This window comes from Xiphophorus couchianus, chromosome 11, assembly GCF_001444195.1.
Source record: "Xiphophorus couchianus chromosome 11, X_couchianus-1.0, whole genome shotgun sequence".
Lineage (NCBI taxonomy): Eukaryota > Metazoa > Chordata > Actinopteri > Cyprinodontiformes > Poeciliidae > Xiphophorus > Xiphophorus couchianus.
Window position 1 is genome coordinate 25114021 of NC_040238.1, and position 21044 is coordinate 25135064.

General features: G+C 41.1%; 2 protein-coding genes across 3 annotated transcripts; one reads left to right on the plus strand and one right to left on the minus strand.

Moving 5' to 3' along the window:
* The first annotated feature begins 70 nt into the window (after nucleotides 1-70).
* Nucleotides 71-3520, plus strand: cyb5d2 (cytochrome b5 domain containing 2). The gene is made up of 4 exons (XM_028032261.1): nucleotides 71-664; nucleotides 784-924; nucleotides 1914-2100; nucleotides 2190-3520. Exons 1-4 carry the CDS (start codon nucleotides 409-411, stop codon nucleotides 2362-2364), a joined length of 759 nt encoding a protein of 252 aa, XP_027888062.1. The 5' UTR covers nucleotides 71-408; the 3' UTR covers nucleotides 2365-3520.
* Nucleotides 2457-18915, minus strand: ankfy1 (ankyrin repeat and FYVE domain containing 1). 2 transcript variants are annotated; one of them, XM_028032259.1, is made up of 25 exons: nucleotides 18813-18915; nucleotides 17149-17356; nucleotides 16961-17079; nucleotides 15615-15750; nucleotides 15216-15339; nucleotides 14072-14221; nucleotides 13800-13965; nucleotides 13468-13672; nucleotides 13299-13367; nucleotides 12342-12544; nucleotides 12134-12231; nucleotides 11831-12032; nucleotides 11479-11577; nucleotides 11231-11384; nucleotides 10899-11067; nucleotides 8766-8884; nucleotides 8414-8570; nucleotides 8089-8289; nucleotides 7818-7994; nucleotides 7580-7727; nucleotides 5963-6053; nucleotides 5728-5852; nucleotides 5494-5640; nucleotides 5317-5407; nucleotides 2457-4214 (listed from the first exon to the last, which is right to left on the minus strand). In XM_028032259.1, the coding sequence occupies exons 1-25, from the start codon at nucleotides 18820-18822 to the stop codon at nucleotides 4082-4084; spliced, it is 3501 nt and encodes a 1166-aa protein (XP_027888060.1). In that variant the 5' UTR covers nucleotides 18823-18915; the 3' UTR covers nucleotides 2457-4081. The 2 variants fall into 2 exon arrangements, with proteins under 2 accessions (XP_027888060.1, XP_027888061.1); XM_028032260.1 differs by lacking the exon at nucleotides 18813-18915 and adding an exon at nucleotides 18247-18373.
* Nucleotides 18916-21044: the final 2129 nt, after the last annotated feature.

Genomic DNA, 21044 nt, shown 5'->3' on the forward strand with positions numbered 1-21044 from the left:
CCTCTGCGTAACTCGGCTGCGCAGGCGCTGTGCCGAGAGCACCACCATCAGGTCCCACCATTCTCAGTCCTCTTCCGGTTCATAAACTCTTTTCTCTCTGCCCCAGGCGCCTAACCTAGACGTAACCTTGACACATAATCCAGGCCTCTTCCACAAACACAACATTTAACATAACTTATACTAAAATTTATTGTTTTTATGCTCTTCGTATTCGTAAACTGGAGGATAACTTGGGCAGTTTGTTGCGCATGCGCCATTTTACATAAACGGTTGGAAACCTTTTGAGTTTCTCGGCTGCGCATGCGCTTTGCTGTCTGTTATTACGGAAACACCTGCTCCGTCACTGTCCATTCTAAAAGGCATGAAGTGATGTAAGTATTTGGATAACCCAGCAGGCTCCAAATAAACATGCTGAGATACGCGCTGGGCGCGTGTTTGTCTGTTTTAGTGGCAGTGCTGTTTTTTCCTCCTGACTGGTCCGTTGGTTGGGGAGGGGAATCACAGAAGGTGGCCCCGGCGCGGCTCCTGAGCAGGAGTGCCCTGTCTCTATACGACGGAGAAAAGGGCAGCAGGGGCCTTTACTTGGCCATTCTGGGCCAGGTTTTTGACGTATCCAAAGGACACAAGCATTATGGACCCGGGGGTGGTTATCACTTTATGGCAGGTGATGCGACTCTTCAAACTGAGTCCACAGTATTATTAAGCTAGAACCACTTTATTATTAAGTAGTACGATATTACGTTGTATGCTGTGTCACAATATTGAAAGCCTCTGTATTTTCAGGGAAAGATTCCTCCTTGGCTTTCATCACAGGAGACTTCACAGAAAGTGGCCTGACGGATGATGTCTCCAGTTTGTCTCCACTGGAGGTGGTGGCCCTTTATGACTGGCTGGATTTTTATCACAAAGAATACCAGCATGTTGGTAAGGATCTTTATAATTTAAGCCTCTCATTTTCTTTGTATACATTCCTCAACATATTCCTCCTCTTCAGGTGTTTTTAGAGTAATAAAATGTCCCCCCCCCCCCCCCCATGACCAACCATTGCGATGGGATTCAACTGAAGATCCACTAAACACAACACTGATTTGTTATTGTGGATTTTCTAACATTTTCCTGCCGTGAAATGGGGTTTTTAAGCATACTGGGTAAATTCTCAAAAGGGTAGAAGTTAAGGCTTTTTGAAGACCTTCATTGCTTCTTACAAAAAACGGTTATATGTTGGGAATCATTGTCCTACTTCAATGGAAAACTGTGGTTTATTCAGCTTAACACGTTTTGATCTCAACGGTCACCCTTAGAGACAAATCAGCCAGAATGTGTTTCAGATGCATGGATCCAGCACCTTTCGTCCCTTTTTATTCTTCAGTACACTTTTTTACTTATTTGTAATAATCCATCCTTTTTTTGCATCCCTAGGACAAAGCTAGTTGATATTTTCTGATTTACAAAGTTCAACTGCCTTCTTTGAATTGCACATTTTCTTGTTTTTCCCACTTTGAAGAGAGGTCAAGGGAAATGGGACTTTGTTTTATCATATTTAGACTTTAGGGATATTATGGTTTACTAATTGCTATAAAAAAAGAAATTATTTAGTTTCACCCTTCTCCCATAAAATGACACTCAAAGATCAGATTTGTCCAATTAGGGTAATACAAAAAAACAAAAACGAAACAAATGGAAACGTTTTCCAGGAGCGGTATTAGTGTTTGAGGGCTCCGATTGCTGTATCATCCAGTCACAGCCATACCATTACCTTCAAAAGTAGTAATTAATAGCTCTTATCACAATACCACAAAAAATTGTGATAAAACTTTTAAGTCCATATCCCCACCAGCCTGTATAGTGTACACTGCTTGACTTGAACAGATCTGACCAAGGAAATCATTTCTGTACATTGCGCTGAATTTCAGGGTTGGTAGTGGGACAGTTCTACGATGAGACTGGACAGCCCACAGAGGCCCTGCTGGAGGTTGAAGCATCACTAGCAGAGGGCCAGAAACTGAAGGCCCAATCAGAAGCCGAGAAGATTCGCTTTCCTCCTTGCAACTCCGAGTGGAGCTCTAGTCGGGGCAAAAGAGTCTGGTGCTCTACTAAAAGGTAAGGAAACACTTCAGACCCATTGTCACATAAGCATCATTATGAAATTTGAAAAATGTAATGTTCCCCCCCTTCACACTCCAATGCAGCGGTGGAGTAAAAAGAGACTGGACTGGCGTACCGCGAAAGTTCTTCTCCCCAGGTTCCGGTCATACACGGTGCATCTGTATCAAAGATCCATCTGCAGCAGCAGATCATCCCAGCATGCAGAAATATGATGGCTGCCCTTCAGATTCCGAGTCGTGCATGGTGGGAGACGACTAAGAAAAATGAGCCCAATTCATTCACAATTACAACGAACCTTTTTTTATATATATATGTGTATATCAAGCAGAATAAAGAGATTTTACTGCACGGTTTGTCAATGACCTTTATGTAAAGTTGTCCTCCCTTTCTCTATAAGAATACACCAGGAAGAGACGGGCTAGATATCTGAGCATACAGATACAATACAATGTGCATAAAAGATTAAACAATGTGCATAAAAGATTAACAGAGGCAAGATTTTTTTCTTTTTTAGGGTTTGTCACAATGACAAGCACAAACTGCATTTTAAAGTACAAAACAGTTGTAGTGGTCAAAAAATATCAGACATTTATCTGTACAATTTAACAATACTTAAAGAGGCCGCTCCACTTGGCCGACCCTCTACTTAGTCCACATTCTCCCCGATGATCTGAAATGTCTCGTGTTTCTGATAAAGTGCACCTGTTAGGCTGAGAAAATTAAGAGCGTTAAACATCAAAAAGATACCAGTGATGGCAGGACAAAACAATTCAGAAGAAGGAATGTTATTTGGTGATCCATTTCAGAACATGATTCATGATATAACTGGTGTACAAAGGCTACAAATGAAACGAGAAGCGTAGGCGACATGAGAAGGATGCGTAACTGAAGATGACTGTCAACAGAATGCTGCGAGTTCATTTGATGAATTCGGCTCTCAGATTCTTGATCTTTATTACGACTGAGTTTTAGGGCAAGGCTAGGAAAAAGAAGAAGAAAAAAACGAGAATAAAGTCACAATATCGCAAGAATAAAGTTGTGATATGAGAACTTAGACACACAAAAAAGGCAGCCTTGCAGCTGCAGATGAGGAATGTTGAGCATCTTGTGAAGTTATACTTTGGCATTGGTTTTACAAATAAGGAAATACTTCATTTATTAACACATCAACATCAGATTAGCATCAGTAGCAGGCTGTGTCCCAATAATCTGATGCGTCTACTATGACCATATCCTAGTAATCTTACAACTTTATTCTTGCATTACCACTATGACTTTACAACTATTCTATTGTGACTAGTCCAACTTTATTCTGGTTATACGACTTTATTCTTGTAATTTTATTTTTTCTTTAGTGTCCCCTAATGCTCTGTCGTATGTTACACTCAATTTTCATTTACACTGGAGAAAAAGAAAAAAAGATTCAAGTTGTGCCATTTCATCTGCCGACTTGACAGGATTTGTTGTAGTCATCTCAACATGATTAGTTTTACTCATTCGAATCAGTTGCCTCACAAGAAAAATCAACTGAGGGTGAATGATAGCAGATTACAAACATGAATAATCAAAACTGTTATAAATGAATCAGTTTGTCGCACTGCATTTTTCTGCTTCGGGAGAGTCCGTTTGAATCCCGTGGATGGTAAAACAACCCAACAGAGGAAAGGTAAACCCTTCTACAAATGTTATCACCGGATTGAAGTATCACCACAACGGCCTCGACTGTAGGAGCCAATCGCCACAAACCTCCCCCATCGAGGAAGAAAGAAAACTCCGTCCAAGCTGTCGCCGAGCTGTGTTCAGACACTTTTGATTCAAACCAACAAAAAGACGATGTTTCTATTTGAGATGTCTCTCTAGAAGATTAATAGTTTTCTATAGACTGGAGTAGTATAAAGACGATGGTCCTCGGTATCCGCTGCTCGTTGCGGCCCTTCCTCGTGGCGTTCCTGAATAGCGGCGGCGAGTTGCGGCATTACGATACCCCACCCAGGGTCAGTACGTCAAAGCAGATGTCGCACACTCTCACCGGCTTGTTCAAGTCGAACTTGATGATTGGTATCTCCTTTATAGAGCACTTGTGGCACAGCAGGCGCCCACAATGGCGGCTGGAGTCAAAGAGGGAACAAGAGCGTGGTTAAGGAGCTGGACAGTGACGTGTTAGAGCAAGAACAATTTCTGGAAGCTCATTTGTTGTACAGTCGTAGCCAGAATTTTAGTTTTGACAAATTTTACTGCTTTGGTTTTTGAAGGCGGTAATTAGGATGGAGTATAGATTGGTAGGAAAATGTTTCAGATGGAGAGAAGCTGTTTTGCTCTGTGCATTAGCTCAGCTCCCCACCCCCACAATGGCAAGCTAGCATCAGCTAGCATCTTCTGGTTCACTGAGTGAGGCTGATATCACTCATTTTGATTGAATTAGAAAAGCATTAAGAGTTGCTTTAAAAGGGAGCACTGCTGGAAACCCTTGTGTTGCCTATCGGGTTTATCTCCATGTGCTGTCATTATCACTTAGCAACACGAGCCAAGAAAGGAGGGGCACAATTAATAAATAAATTATTAAATGTGCCATAAAATATGTCAAATCATTAAGATGCAAACTTATAATAACCAAAGAAGGCAATTAATTAATTATGCATTTGCTTCCTGGTTAATGAGGGGCAGGGCTTACACTGTTTTGTTCAACTCCACTAGTTTAGCCTAATTCTGTGATTCTGCCATGTGAGCATTGTAAGAGCACAGAGGCAGATTGCCAACATTAAAAAAAAAAAAGAAAAAAAGTGGAATTATGCTATAGTGTAATTAGTTGTCTTAACTAGATTAAACATTAATTTAAATATTAATTTATTTGATGGTACACTTAATGAGTGACGGATTTATTCATTTTGTCCCTTTGTTCCCTCCATACTAAGAATGTAGGAGCAATTGGTAACGAACAAGGTTTTTTTTTTTCAACCTGATAAAATGGTGTCACAAGGGATCAAAACATTCACACAGGTTTTATAAATCTCATGCATTTTTCTATAAAAGGCCTTTATAACATATGAAGTTATGTTATAAGTTCATACTGAACTTCAATGTAGCACATAAACGTCCAACAAACACACTTGAAAACACAGAAACAGTAGATTTTGTGCAAAACTCTGTTATTCTCCAAACTGCTGACCATGAATGACCGTAAGGTGTAGATGAAAATGGCTGCCAACTAACCAGTGATGTTTCCGTGTCGTTACACCAAACTTCGCAGTACATTCATAGCAGTTGGACCCATCACACCAAGGGGGCTCTTTGGACAGCATATCTACAAAAGCAACAATGTGGCTTGCTTACAAACATATTGGAGTATAAGAGCAGCTCTCGTTTTGAATAAAAAGCAGAAAAACCCACCTAAAAGGCGGAAGAGCAGCTGTTTGGTTGCAACTTGGTAGTTGAAAATATTCGTGCCCTGATTATTTGTGACGCCCAGTCGAGCCCCAGCCCTCACGATGGCTCGGCACAGGTTGGCGTTCCCTTTCATGTAGGCCAGAAGCAGAACTGCAATGAAGCAAACACCTCCACAGTCAATGCGTTATTACAGTGGAGCTCTTATTTTAACTTGCATGATAAACATCACCACAGTACCAGTGTTCCCTTCGCCGTCTGGCTTGTCTAGAGGGTATTCTGGCATACACTCCAGGAATAACTCAAAGATGGCTGCCGCGTTCTCTTTACCGTAATGCCCTAGTACGTGCATTGGCGACTGACCCCTAAATAGACAAAAAAATAATAATAAAAAAATGCATTTTTGCTTCATCGCCAACATTTTGCTACACATGGGCTCCCAGTGAAACATGAGACTAAAAGGAACTAAAAGTACCTGAGATTGAAGGCCTCAGCATCGATGTTGGACTCCGTCAGAAGGGTTCTGACGTTGTTAAGGCGGCCCTGCATCACAGCCAGATGCAGAGCTGGAAAAACAGCAGCAGAGGAAAGAAATGTTTATTAGAATCATGATTTGAAAATGAAATGAAATGAATAAACCTTAAAGCTGCAGTATGTAACTTTTCCATATTTGTTAAAACTGTCTCCACGTTGTGACAGTACAATATGCGACGGATAATCTGTGAATCGATCGATTTACTACTGCGGTCTGAAGAAATGAACCACTCCCGGTTATAAACAAACAATCAAGAGTTAGTGGGAGAAGGCAGAGGCGCTCTTTTTTCACAGATTGTCTGACACTATGCTGTCGCAGCATCATAAATTTAACAAAATATGTAAAAAAAAACATGTTTCATAAAAGTTACATACAGTGGCTATGAGACAGCGTACGATTAGGTCGTAAACCATTAATCGACTTAATTGATTATTGAAATAATTGTCAACTAATTTAGTAATTGACTGTTAACTGAAGTATTCAGACTCAAAAAAGGCCATTTACTGAAAAACAACATATTCGGAGTAATAATTCAGCCAAAACTGTACAAAAATATATGCATTTTCCATTTAAGATTTAAAAAAAATGTCTTTGTCTGTAAATATGCAGTTCAGGTTTAGTAAAGTAATCTAATTTACTAATGCAAGGTTTAATTTATGATCCAGAAATAAACCTTTCATTAAAATGTTAAATTTAGAAACTTAAATTATTGCCATTATTATTCCGGTTAGTCATCAGAATAATTAATCACCGAAATAATAAGTTGCAGTCCTACATAGGATGGCACTCACTACGAATGCTTTTCAGAACGGCTTCAGGGTTGGAACCAGCTCAAAACATTTGCCATGCAAGGATACTTGGGAATGCAAATGAGCCGGGCCCAACCTAAACTCCTCTCCTCTGGGTGCAGCTGCTCCTTTCATTTCCCTCTCTTATGGCTCAACAACAGCTACTAACGTGTTACTACTTTTAAAGAAACCTATTGGTTTGTCGGTGAAAGATCATGAATGTTTACTAGTTCCTGCAACGTATCAGTTTCATGGTATAAAATAAGTCCTACATTCATTCCTCCCCGTCCCTCATTTACAATTTGCTTGGTTCTAGCAAAAAGACCTAAAATCGGGTCACTGTAAAAAGGCAAGTTCAAGACCACAAGCAGGCACAAAAAGGTCAAGATTCAGAAAAATGTGAAATGTTTGTGAAATGATGTGTAAATAATAAACAACTCTGTTTCCATGCAAATTATGAGCAAAGCATCAGCAATGATCTTGTCAGGCTTTTACAGCAGCAGTTCTAGTTAGACAAGTAAATCTATCATAAATCACAAAAAATTCCTCATAAGAATTTTGTTTCATCGTGCAAATTCAAATTATTGAAGTTGCCCCGCAAAAATTTTCAGAATGGAAATTATCAAGCTAATTTTAATTCATCGTACTTAACTGTTTGCAACAGGTTTAGGACCAAGTGTATCCAAATGAAAAATGTTTAGATTTGAGTGAAGAAAGAGAGCCATCATCTTTGATTAGAAAATTACTACTAAAAAAAATAAACAATTACCATTGTTGCCATTTTCATCCTCAGCAGCAAAATCAATGCCGTTCTCCAACAACACAGAACAAATAGTGGCCTGGTCTTGCTGGGCAGCCAGATGTAGCGCCGTCTGCCTGTGTTTGGTCAGCTCGTTTACTTTGGCTCCGGCAAGCAGCTGGACACAAATACACAACCAAATGTTATTCATTTCACTACAACGTTAGGAATCAGACTGGGAAGAAAAAAAAAGAAAGGAGTTTTGTACCAGGTTGCGGACAATGATCTCAGAACCGGCCTGCACAGCCAGGTGGAGAGGGGTGAGTTTGGCAGCATCCTGAATTCGGGAGTTTACGTTAGCCTGAACGCTGATGAGGAACAGGACGCTTTCGATGTCCGAGTTTTGAACAGCCAAATGGAGGAAATTCCTTCCTTTGTTGTCCACCTGGACAGAAGCGAACATTTTAATACACAAAAACGTTCAAGCGGTGTGCTTTTCCATGCCGTTCTCGCGCATCTTTCCTCCCCACCCCCGCTACCTGTTCCGCAGCACCGGACTCCCTCTTTAGGATAGCCTCCGCTGCCTTGTTGTTCTTGTGCGTCATGGCGCAGGCGAACGGCGTCATTCCTTGGCGATCCCGGAGGTTGAGCCGGATCTCCGGATGGGAAATAAGCAGCTGGATAATGACGTTGTGCTGGTTGCTGATAGCAGCGTGGATGGGAGCTCTGCCCTCTGAATCCTGAAAACACACAAATGCCACACATTCACAACTTTGATTTGCTTCCACACACACACACAAAAAAATAAAAATAAAAATAAAAAATGCATCAGGAAAAAAAGACAAACTGACAGAATGAACTCACTTGTGCATTGACATTAGCTCCAAACTCTAAAAGGCACTGCACCACATCCTCCAGACCCCAGCTGCTCGCCAGGTGGAGGGGTGATTGTCCGTCTCGGGCTTCTTCATCTCCTTCCCCATTAGGTCCAGGCCGCCTCGGGCTGTTCACGTCACAGCCGCTAGAGACACACACACACACACCGAAGATGTACTAAACTCCAACTGAGTTTACAATACGTCTCCTGGCCGCAGACCTAAAATGTCAACATACTTTTGATACTTCACAGTTTATTTTTGGGATTGTTTTTTTAATAAAATCTAGATAAAAGAAAAACAGCAGTAGGTTTCGTCTGCACACAGAAAAAGTAGCAAACCTGCGGATGAGAAAGCAGGCGGAGACCTCATTGTTCTCATCCACAGCTCTGTGCAGGAGGGTTTGCAGGCAGCCAGAGGGGCCCGGGCTCCAACATGTGGCATCGCACCCATGACGCACCTAGTGGGCAAAAAGGGAGTTATGTCAGAAAAAGAAAATAGTGCAAAAATGCATTCCTTGGATTTTTCTTTTCTTCTGTTATTTCTTCCCAAAAATACTCAAAAGTTAAGTCAGACGAAGCACTAAGATGTAGACAGGGGATTTAAAAGGAAAAGTTGTTTATGGTTGCATGTTGACCATTCATTCAGGCTCCCATTTAATACATTCTTTATGGGATCCCCAGGGAGACTGCTGTTTACCACCTGTGCCTCTGTTAGCAACCAACGTTTGATACAGACTGTTGAAATGATCTGCTGAAGATGTGAACTCTAAACATTCAGTCATTTTTTAAATAGTATATTTTCACTCAGTGTGACGTTGCTTCGGCTCCTTATTTATAAGAAACTTGCCATGAGACTAAAATTTCAAATCAATGCAAAAAACAGTTGAGACTGTTGGCTTACTCTCCAACCCTTTTTTTGAAAGCTCAGTGTTCTTTCTAAAAAGTATCAGAAAAATATATCAATTTATTTAGAGGTTGTTTTTATTCCTTTAGAGTGAAATAATGGAAATGATATGGGATATGTCCATGTTTAGTTTACTTATTTACAGTGTTAAATAAAAAGAAAAGAAAAGATATGTACTTGGCACATTTATTAGCATTAACCATAAATAGTTTCCACGTTTAGTAATTTTACAACAAAATATAAATTATTAGTGATTAACTAGAATCAGATTGCAATTGGTTTCTGTTCTAATTTTCTGCTTCAGTCTGGGGCCTCTGTTAATATTTACTTGCCACTTTGGCTGTTAATTCCTTTGCTACGTAGCATGGTGGAGCAGTAGAACAAGATGCACTGTCCAGTTTGTCATTCTATGACTTCATACCAACCATTAGCAGTTTTATAACCTTCCATGAGTTGCTTACAAAGAAAACAGCTAGCGATAGCTCATGCCATTGATCTTTATAAATTCCCTTTAAGCAGCAGAGCTTTACTTTTTACGATATGTCAATATGGTTGCTGAAGCACAACCAGCATCTGGGCTTTCATTGTACTTTTTTCCCCCCATTCACTCAATAAATATGAATAATTAATGTAACAACTAAAAGAACTCATGAATGAAAGGACCAGAAAAAAGTAAACGTGCAAATTGCTTAATCATTTTGAGTTTCAAATTTCTTTGAAATGCAGAAAGATTTTGATTGTTTTATCTCACTGTCAAAATTGACACTTTGGCTGAAACGCATCTTTCCATCATCGCCATTCTGAATCTAGATTTTTAGATTCTAGATTTATTTTTTTAAATCTCAATTTCTTCAAAGTTTTTTGCTTTTTCTTCTTACAGATCTGTGTTGAATATTGTTTTGTAAAATGTGTCATAGCATATCAGTCTCTTCTAACAGTCTGCCTCTAGAGAAAAATATCTTAAAACATCTGTCTTTTGGGGTGCTATGGTGGCGCAGGGGCAAAGCATGACTACTGAGGCCATAATCCTCGTGGTGGTGGTCGCAGGTTCGATTCCCGGCCAGGCGACATTTGCCACATGTCTTTTCCCTCTCCCATTACCCTCTTTTCTGTCTAACTACTTTCAAATAAAGGCCACGAGAGCCAACAAAACATTTTTAAAAAAAAAACTTATGTCGTTTTAACTAAAGAGAGTCAAATAGATTCTCCTCCAAAAGTATTTGCCATTGAATATCGTTTTAAACTTCCAGTAGCAGTGAATCTAAACCATGTCCAAACAAGTAGTTATCTTTAAGAATTCACTTTTTTCATCTTAAAATGTAAATAAAAGCTCACTGTAGTAAGGCTTGAATAAACACTTTTTGCATTTCTTATGCCACAAAAAAGCGAAATCAGAATCAGCCAAAAATGCATCAAAGCAAAATTACAAAAACTCTAACATCTTAACAAAACATGTAATTTAGCAATAACCTGCAAATTGTTGTACATTCTCTTTAGCACAACTCCTTGGTTGTTCAACTGAACCTACTGTCAACATACACAATTTCTTTTTTTCCCTCCCCTCTTACCAGCGTGGATGCGATATCTTCCAGGCCATTCTCGAGGGCCAGCCATAACGGAGGATCCCCCTTTTCATTTGTAACAGACATATCAGCTCCTCTTGTGCAAATGGCATCCACCACTAGTGGCAGCTGGTTACCGATGGCCAGCTGTAGCGCCGTTTGTCCCTCCTGTGTCCTGGAAGTAGAGGCGACGCAGCATGAATCGCATGAACACAAGCACAATGACTACCTGGAGCTAAATTGCCCTTCGTCGTATTTACTATCAAAATCACCATCGGTTTTAATCCGAGTCGATGAAGAAAAATAACTGCTGGAATACTTGTAAGATTTATTGCTACCTAACGTTGATGTCAGCCTGATGTTCCAGAAGAAAGAGGGCGCTCTTGCTGTCCTGTCTTTGGATAGCCATGTGAAGCAGGGTTTGTCCGTTGGACATAGTGTCATTGATAGAAGCCCCGGAGCCCAGCAGCTGGGCCGCAATAGTGTGCATACCTGGCAGGAAGTGATTGAACTCCGTAAATAAAAGTAAAAAAAACAAGAAAGGTTTAGATATTGCAGATAAATGCATCCATTTAGTGAAGTGTACCTGTCCAGAGGGCTAAACCCAGGACTGTCTGGTCCATGGAGTCTTTGAGACTGAAGTCTGGAATGATCTGCAAGTTGTTGGTGGCATGAAGTGCGTTGGCTGAGAGGCAAGACGGGAAGAAAAGCGGTCAAATATCAGGACGTTCAAAACTTCGAAGGGCCATAAATATTCAAGAAAGTTATACATTATTTCTCACATTTGCCAAAGCTCATGGTTTAGCTAAATGATATATTTTCTGAATTATTAGTTGCACAAGTTAAAAAATGTGTCATGAAGAGGAAAAAACACACCAGCCAAACTATGAAAAAAAAACTGCGACATACTGTAAGCCGGTCTTGAAAGCTTTGCTTACCTTTTTGTTCCAAGATGACAGAAACGACATCTGGGTGGTTGTGAGCTATGGCCATGTGGAGCGGCGTCTGCAGAGCCACGCCGTTGGTTTCCTCAGGCAGGGACTTCTGGGTCTGCAGGTTGGGGTTGGCGCCCTGCTGGAGCAGTTCGGCGGTCAGGCTGGCCAGGCCGCAGCGACACGCCGTATGAAGCGGGCTCTCGCCCTGTAGGTGGGAACGCATTCATATATTCGCCGTCATGTTATGATCCATTAGAAAAAGAACAAGGAAAAAACACACATTGGACGTCACCAGAAAATGCGTACCCATTTATTCACGTGGTTGACTTTTGCCCCGTGAGTCGCCAGAAAAAGCGCCGCCGCTTCGTTGCCTGCCCGAGCTGCTCTCTGCAAGAGGCAGTTTCCTGTAAGGAAGGCAACACATAAGATACATTTGGAGATCGCTTTATCCTTCACGGTGACAAAAGCAGCAGTCGGCAACATTGGCGAACAAACAAAAAGCCCCGAACGGCACCTGTGGAGGCGTCTGGTGCGTCGGGATTGCTTCCTCTCTTGATGAGCTGAGAGGCAAAGCCGTTCTCGTCGAACGACGTCCCGTTCACGACCGGGGCGTCGTCCTCGAACGGGTTCACAGAGAGATCTGATGACATGGTGATGTGCTGCAGAGCCAGCCACAGAGCTGTGCTGCCTTCATGGTCCTTCAGCTCCAGGTCGAGTCTAAACCAGAATTACACACGGCCCAATTGAAGTCTGTCACATCTTGTCACAAATCTTAACATACTTTACAGAGATGTTAATTGGCAGCCCAAGCAGTGATCCCCTCCCCCCCCTTTTTTTGTACAATACACTCATGCGCACCCCCACACACGTTTCCAGGCCGTTGCATGCGCTGCGCTTCCACAATAACAGGAAGACCACCAGATACCAGAATATGGGCTACTTAACAGAACAATGCGTCTCCATGCCGACAGCCTGAAAGTGCTGCATTCTAAAGAGATGTTTTCTCAAATTTACCGAGCTCATCTTGTGAATTTTGCTACATCTACCACACAATACTCAGAGAGGCATGGGATGTAGAATATTCCCAAATTGCATTTTGATTCTTGAGATATTTTTTTTTAGCCAAAGAATTCAGTGGAAGGGTTGATTCTTTGTAAAACTGAGGGACAAACATTGTTACTTCCCCCACTGGGAGAACAACAACAATGGACTCTTTTAAAGGGCCTTTGACTAACACAAAAAACTATACTAAATAACTACATACTACAAGAACTAAAATCTAAAAAGTGAGGGGCATTAAATACTTTTACCATGATAATCCTAGATGCACCCCTGCAAAATGTGAATGAGTTCAAAGAGTATGAACACTTTTTGCAGGAGATGGTTCGAATTAGCTAGTTATATTACACCAGAGACATGTGAAATGATCATAATGAGCACTGCTGTGATTTCTGATCAGAGTGGGACTCACTGTTTGCACTGTAGCAGCTGATTGAACACGGCCTCGTTCCCCGACGCCACGGCTTCATGCAGCGGAGTTCTAAAACGCAACACGGGTAAAGAAGCGGCGTCACACTTTGCACTGCAGTTAAAAGTTTACAACGCAGTAAAGCTCCCGGAGCCGGCGTCATGTGACCCACCTGCCTTTGCTGTTCTGCATGTTGGGGTTAGCGCCGGCTTTGAGCAGAGCTTCTGCGATTCGGGCCATGCTGCTCATCACCTCGGCCGTGTGTTTCTTGGGGCTGAAGGAGCAGACCAGATGGAGAGGGGTTTCCACTGCCCCCACTGTGGCTGCGTTCACCTGAGCCGCGTGGCGGATCAGGAAGATGGAAGCAAATTCGTCCCCTAGTCGGGGAAAAAAGAGAAATGAAAATTCCTGATTGAAAATGAGGTTTCTTTTTTTCCTCAGAAATTATTTTAAAGTCTAGTTGTACACCGGTGGTAGGTTGCAGACCGGTTGAGGCCGACTAACCTCTCTGGATGGCCTTATGAAGGAGGCTCCAGCCGCTCTGATCCACCATGTCCACGTCAGCTTTGTTGTTAACCAGAGTCGTGGCGATCCCCTCCAGTTTTCTGGAGAGCGCCAGGTCCAGAGCGAGGTCCCCGTTGTTGTCCAGTTCATTCAGTTTCCCCGGTAACTGCAAGCAGGTAGAAAACTCATCAACTTCTCTGCAGTGGAACAAACTTTTTATTGCAACTTTGCAGTACTCGATCGATAAAGACGTAGGGAGAACGGAGTCCAACCTGCGAATCCATCTCTATAAGATATAGAAACACCACATCTTCCCGCTCGACTTTGATGGCTTTGTGGAGAGGGTACTCCGTTTTCGATTTGATCATCTTGTACAAAAGTTGGGCACTCATGGTACTGAAATCTTCTTTTCGCAGATCATCCTGATGATAAAGCAACAGACGTGCAACAGCCACAACATAGACGATGAATACAATGATGGGAACAGGAAAAAAAAAAAAAAGAAGAGATTATTCTGCACAGAATAGACTTTTTTTATGTCTTGTCTTAGATTGGATCGGTCAGATTCTCTGCAGCATAAAAATAGAGGACAGTAAAACAAATCTGAGCTAAATGGGGAGTTTTTATTTATTCCACAGGGGGGTAAACATAAAAACCCCATAGAGAAACATCAAAGTCAAGACGTTAGAAGAAGAAGTGCAGATTTTGTTTTAGCAAAGTTTTTGGTCAGAAAGGTCACTAACTATAACCACCATGTCAATAAGTTGGCATGTGCAGATGTGATCTGGCGGGCGGGTCAGTCAGCCTTCTCTTATGGCAGAGGAACAGGTAGCAGCGGCTGATTATCAGACCTTTGAGGAGGTAGATGTGATCAGTAGACTGATTGCACAAAACAAAAGAAATCTGAGCTGATTCATTGGTGCACCTCTAACAATAAAGTCCTTGCAATGGCTCCCTGTAGCTCAGAGAATAGACTTTAAAATACCGTCATTAGTTCACAAATTAAAATACATTAAAGATCTGCTGTTGTCGTATCGACCTTCCAGACCACTCGGGTCTTGTGGTTCTGCTCTGCATCCCCAGAACCAAACAAAAGCTTTCGGCTTCTATGCAGCACAAATCTGGAACAAACTTGAAGAAAACAGCAAAACGGTCGAAACACTGACTTCATTTAAGCCAAGAATTTTAAAAAATCCATCCGTTTAGAGATGCTTTTGAACTACAGAAAATGAAACAAAGTGTGTTTGAAGAGTTTAAAATATGACCTGAAACAGACTACAGTACTTTGCTGCTTTCCTAAGAATTATTATTATTTTTTTGGTTTGTGGGAGACTCAAAGGAGGAAATGTAGCAAAAGGCTGCAAATGACAGTTGCATTTCCTCAAAGGAAAGCCACAGAAACTTGAAGCTACTCACCCAGTGGCTGGCTATGATCTCGCCACAGTAGTTCATCAGGGTGCTGGCGTTCAGCTCCTCAGCTGTTTGGTAGAAGCGAATGCAGTTCCTCACGTTTACAGATGACATCACACCTTTTTCACACCTGTTCCAACAGACGGCCAAAGTTTTCTACGACTGTGTAAACCATAAAAACAACATCACATAACATTTGGATTTTTTTTTTAAAATTGATTTTATTAATTTTACGTTTCCATTAGCGGAAAGCTACAATCATCAAAATTACAAGAAAATACTTCAAATATTTCACTCTATATGTAATGAATGTATTAAATCTATGAATTCTGCTTTCTGAAATGAGTAGGGATTTTTTTTATTTTTTAAATTGAGATGCGCCTGTGAATGACAGGTTGCTCCTACCGCTCTCTGAGCAGGTGAAGCTGGAACCGGTTGGCCAGCTTCATCAGGTCAATCAGAAAAGCGTCATCCTCACTGAGCTCCAACTCGTCTGTGTACACCCAGCGCAGCATCGCCATGGCTACCTCAGCTTTGCAGTCTGAGAAGCATTTAAATGACAAACAGACTGAGGTGAAACCTTTGGTTAGAAAGTAAATACTGGCTTTAATTGGGATGCATCTGTTGCCCTACATAGTTATCTATTCACAGTAGGAATGGGAGATTATGACTTAAACGTAAAACATGAGATTTTTTCAAATCAATCTGATTTTAATCAAATTCTTTTTCGCTTTCTTTTCTAAAGACGAAAATATAAATGAGAGAAAAAAAACTGACTTATTTCAATAATCCCTCCTGCGAGTCGTGTTAGGGCCAGGCTACGAGAATTTTTGCTTAATTACAAGAATACAGTCATAATAAGAGCAGAATAAAGATGCAATTTTATCTGAACAAAATATTCAAGTTAGAAGAAACATAATTTTAATGAGAGAGAAAAAAAAAGCTTTTTGTTATTGAGGTTTGACATGACCACCTCAGTCCGTCTGGTTCTGTCTTTGAAATAAACTCAGTCATTTCCACGATCGTTTCAAAGTCCTGATGTTGATAATAATTTGGTGCTCATATGTTAAAAGATGAAGCATTTCCTTATCTGCAAAACCAAAGGATAACTTCACAAAATGACCAACATTCCTCATTTTATTTTTTGTTGTTTTTCGTGCAAAACTTCTCATACAATTACGACTTTATTCTGGTAATACTGACGCTTTATTCTTGTATTATTTTGACAATATGATTTTATTCTCTTGATTAAAAAAATTAAACAACGATAGCCTGGACCCTAATGTTCTGCCGTAGAGTTGAGAGTACAAATAAATAGAAGCTGTACGTAAAACACACTTGTCAAACAACATGGCTGTCCTGGACGTGCTGACATCACTCTAAAATATGGAAATCCAAGAAGCACATTAGTGGAAAAAAACAATCCAGATTTCTCAAAAATTACATCTTCAAAATTCAAAGTTTGATTAATTGATAAAAAAAAGATTTATTACCCAGTCCTAACTCACAGGTATGGAAAAAAATTTAAAATAGAGGAAATCTGAATCTGTTGTTGATTTTGACAATACTTCCCCCAAATAAATATTTTGTTATTCATTAACAAATAAGTGTTCTGACTGACAGAGAGCTCCTTAGTATTTAATAGCTCACAACTTAAAAAAAAAAAAAAAAAAATGCCCCAAAACAAAAACGGTCATATCTGATAAGAGGGTCGTGACTTCTACTCCACCAACACAACCAGTGCTGCTCACCAGTAAGGTCCAGTTCAGCGGTGGATGCCAGGTTGGCCAGACTCCAGACATCGGTGCGAGCGGCCAGCACAAACTTATGGGCACAGTATTGATCGCCCGCGACTTTCACTTTCAGATCACTGCAAAAAAACTGCATATTCATCAAGCTGACCCAGACTTATCCCGGCCGTTCCGAGTGCGATCCTCACCTGTAGTGTTCCTGTTGGTAGAGGTTGGCCACAAATTCCAGCAGGCGGCTGATGAAGGTGTCTGCACCCGATTGGCTGGGAGAGGCCTGGCTGGAAGTCTGCGCGGCGAGCACGGCGCAGCGCCTCTCGGTGTCGGCCAGCTTCTGCTGCATCTTCACGTACTCCTGCCTCAGCAAGGCCAGGTGCTTCTGCAGCTTCCCCACCTCCTCTGCGTGGGCAGAAACAAATCCATACACAGTGTCAAGTACGGAGGGTTTACAAAGGTCTGCAGCAAACACGGGTTTAAAGTTGACTGCGTGAGGCAACCGGAACCTAAGAGTAAAGAGGAAGACCTGCGGACATCAAAACCAGGGCCGCAACTAACGACTATTTTAGGACCTGATTTAATCGATTATTCGAGGAAGCAGAATAATTGGGTCAAAGAACAGAGGCACGTCGCACTTTTTAAGATTTCTCTTTCTTTTTTTTTTTTTATTAGTAAAAAGCTTTGAAAACCACCTGGGATTTATTCATCTAAATAATTGTTTACCAATTTCTCCCGGTCTACTAAACCGAATGGCAAAAGAAAAAAACTTTTTAACTGGGATCTGACCAAAGACTTCTCCCCAAGTCTTCAAATCAAATTCCCATCAGCGCAGCCACACCTTCCTCCTCTCTCAAGTGAATGTTACAAAAGCCAAGAGTCTGCGGAGTTCCTCTGAGGCCCATTTCCTTCCTTTAAGCCAGTAAAAGTTTTAGTGAAGCAAGACTGCTGAGGCAGCAGGTTACTGTGTAGTCCATTGTAAACAGTCACTGGCAGAGCCACTGGTCATGGGGGAAGAAAAAAAAAAAAAAGCACCTGATTGTTTGGACTCATCTGGCAGTGGACGATGGCAAAGCACACAGAAAACATAACACAGATGATAACAATAGTAAAAGCACACAAATTTAATAAACTAAATCAAGGGTTTGCCATTCTGAGATGTGGTTCTTTGTCAATGCGATACCGCTAGGAAATCCTTAAAAAGCTGAGCAGCTTTAACAGCACTGGTAAAGCTGGTGTGTTTGTAAGCAGATTTCCCTTGAACTCTAGGCTTAAAATAGGAGGTGCCCTCGGACCTTTCACCTGTACCCAGGGGGAGCTGATCAGGTGTGACTCTCTTTCTGTTCTGGCAGGTTCACAGTCCTGTTTGCCCCGTACCGATCTGTAAAAGCTGAGGGCAGACAGCTAGAGGAGCGGCAAAGGCTGCTAAATCAAACTAGACTGGCAGTTTGCGGCGAAGCATGACGTTGGCATTTAATCAGCAGTTAATAGCAACATTACACGCTCATTTTACGCATTAACAGTCGCTTTATAATGGCCAGCTTGTTGGCATTGGTATTCATTTCTTACTCGTCTGCGTCTACCGCAGGGGCAATTTATTTTTGCCCACTTCACCCAACTCGTATAACAAAAACTCGGCTAGCAGCAACACCAACGGACGCTAACGACGCCAAGATTTTGCCCCCTCGCGTGATGAGTGTGACAAGAACAGTATCGCGGTACTTCATGAAAAGCAACCCCAGACAATGCATGGCCTATTAAACTGTCAAGGTGTTGAGTAACACTATTTGAAATGTATGTCAATGAAAAATACAGTAAAGGGCATGTATAAAATAGTTAAGAGAAAAAAGAAATCTCTCACCTTCCGCCATGTTGCTCTGCGTTAGCTCCGCGGACTGATGGTGTCTATCGCGATATGATGAAGCGGCTCACAGTGGGCGGTGGTGGTGCGTTTAAGTGCTTCACAAAAGCTCGTTAGCAGATGGAAAGGTGGTCACATGATACTTTTAGGAACATGTGCGTCGGTCAAGATGGTGAAATAGCTTAAAAAATAGATCACTTTTCCAACTCTAGACTGTCTCGGGCCACAAGCAGAATTTGATTTGAGGCTCACTCACCTACAGCAGCACCAATAATACAGTTTTAAAATGGCAGAAGCTTGATTGTGATGCACTTAATATCGGCAGGTCTGTACTAGCAAGCCGTCACTTGAATTGAATGTATCACACATGTAAATCATTTCACATTCTTTAAAAATAAAACAGACAATTGGGTTCATAAGCATGGCTTAGTTGGCGTAGGCCTTGCTAACGGTAAAACAGAAACAATGTTTACTTATGATATGGTGGTTTCAACTAAACATTTAAAGGCAGAAGTAATGTACTGTCTTAAAGACAAAATAACATTGCTAAATACAGTGAATTTTGTACATATGGATATGTGGATTAAGAAAAATCAAAATAAGTCCCAGATGTTTTTCAGATAAATGCAGCTGTAGGGCAGTCGGACAGCTGTCGGTTGAAATAATGGGAAACTTTAAAATCCTTTAAGGTTATTCACTAGAGAGTGAGGCAAATCATGCTGGATGTTCCCAGACTGCATGGTGACAGTCTGGGAATGATGGCACATTGAAACCATCTGTGATTTTATTGGGATGCATGAGAGGTAAAATAAAGGACAGGTGTCAAACCCATACAGGAAATACAGAGCGGGACACTGAAATTTTAACCACTGTCCTCATTCCATTCAGCCAAAGCAGGTTTGATGATGATGATGATGAAGGTATTTGTCTGCTAAACAAGTCACATCAAAGTTTTTTTTGTTGTTTTTTTCAAAAGAAGGTTTCTGAAACCCCTACACTCCTGTCACTAACTGATATGGGAGGTTGGGGAAATTATTGATGCACAATGATGGTTTTCATTAGCAAAAGGTGCAAGATGTAGAAACCGTGATCTTCTGGCTTTCATGACTCCAGGATTTGTTCTACTACTTGATCTGAAAAGATTTAAACAATTCCAACATTAATTCTTCTAGGGTGATTTACACAGAACGTTCAGCTGGTTTTCTGCCACTTTTTTGTTTTGTTTTTTTCCAAAAATGACAAAGTGAAAAAGTATCCATGAACACAAGTGATTGCTCAATGTTCCCAATTCCCAAATTGGGAACATTGCCTTTTTGAGTGAGTACAAGCTAACTCAATTAGATTTAATTTTATTCTCAATCTAATTGTGTTCAGACACAAAATGAATCTAACCTGTATAGAGTCCTAGGATTTTCCTCCTCTGGAACCCCAAAGATTAGACACTGTGTACTGTTCCAACTAATATGAAAGATTATGGAGTAAATTTCAAAAAGACTACCAAGATGTAAAGAGCTGACATATAGTAGTGGCAGCAATATGCTGAGGGGGTTACTTTTATTTGTCAAGGTGGAAGTAAACTAGGAATCATTCCAACCATTAGCTATGCAAAATCTTCAAACGTTTGCTGGGCAGCTAAAAATGTATTGGCTTTTTAGCATAACAATGATGTCAAACATGGATCTAAAGCAGGGGTGGGCAACTCCAGGCCTCGAGGGCCGGTCTCCTGCAACTTTTAGATGCGTCTCTACTTCAACACACCTGAGTCAAATAATGAGGTCATTAGCAGGACTCTGGAGAACTTGACTGCACTTAGGAGGTGATTCAGCTGTTGGATTCAAGTGTGTTGGACCAAGGAGACATCTAAGAGCTGCAGGACACCGGCCCTCGAGGACCAGGATTGCCCACCCCTGATCTAAAGTGACAAAACTAGTAAAAGTTCTATGAAATCTGAGAAAATCAAGCAGGTGACCTGAAGAGAGCTGTGGATGAGAAATGTCCTCACAATCAAATCAAGACAGACTGAATTATTTTAGTAAATAAAAAATGTACCCTATGAAGTATTTATGATATATGCAACATAAAGATGGTAAAACTTAATTTATCAGCGTGTCATTGTAACAACACTACAAAAAACCTAACATTTTAGAGGTTTGCACACCTTTTATATCTATTTTTTTTTTTTTTTTTGGATAGGCAAGAAACAAACATCAAACTAAAGCTATGCTTGTACTG

Excerpts from the sequence above, each read along its gene's own strand:
- ankfy1 (XM_028032259.1), bottom strand. Across the intron at positions 14,222-15,215 it reads AGATCATAGCCAGCCACTGG|GATGATCTGCGAAAAGAAGA; the intron begins GTGAGTAGCTTC and ends CTTTATCATCAG. Across the intron at positions 12,232-12,341 it reads CGCACCAGACGCCTCCACAG|GAAACTGCCTCTTGCAGAGA; the intron begins GTGCCGTTCGGG and ends CCTTCCTTACAG.
- cyb5d2 (XM_028032261.1), top strand. The coding sequence starts at position 409 with ATGCTGAGATACGCGCTGGGCGCGTGTTTGTCTGTTTTAGTGGCAGTG. Across the intron at positions 925-1,913 it reads CAAAGAATACCAGCATGTTG|GGTTGGTAGTGGGACAGTTC; the intron begins GTAAGGATCTTT and ends GCTGAATTTCAG. Across the intron at positions 2,101-2,189 it reads GTCTGGTGCTCTACTAAAAG|CGGTGGAGTAAAAAGAGACT; the intron begins GTAAGGAAACAC and ends ACTCCAATGCAG.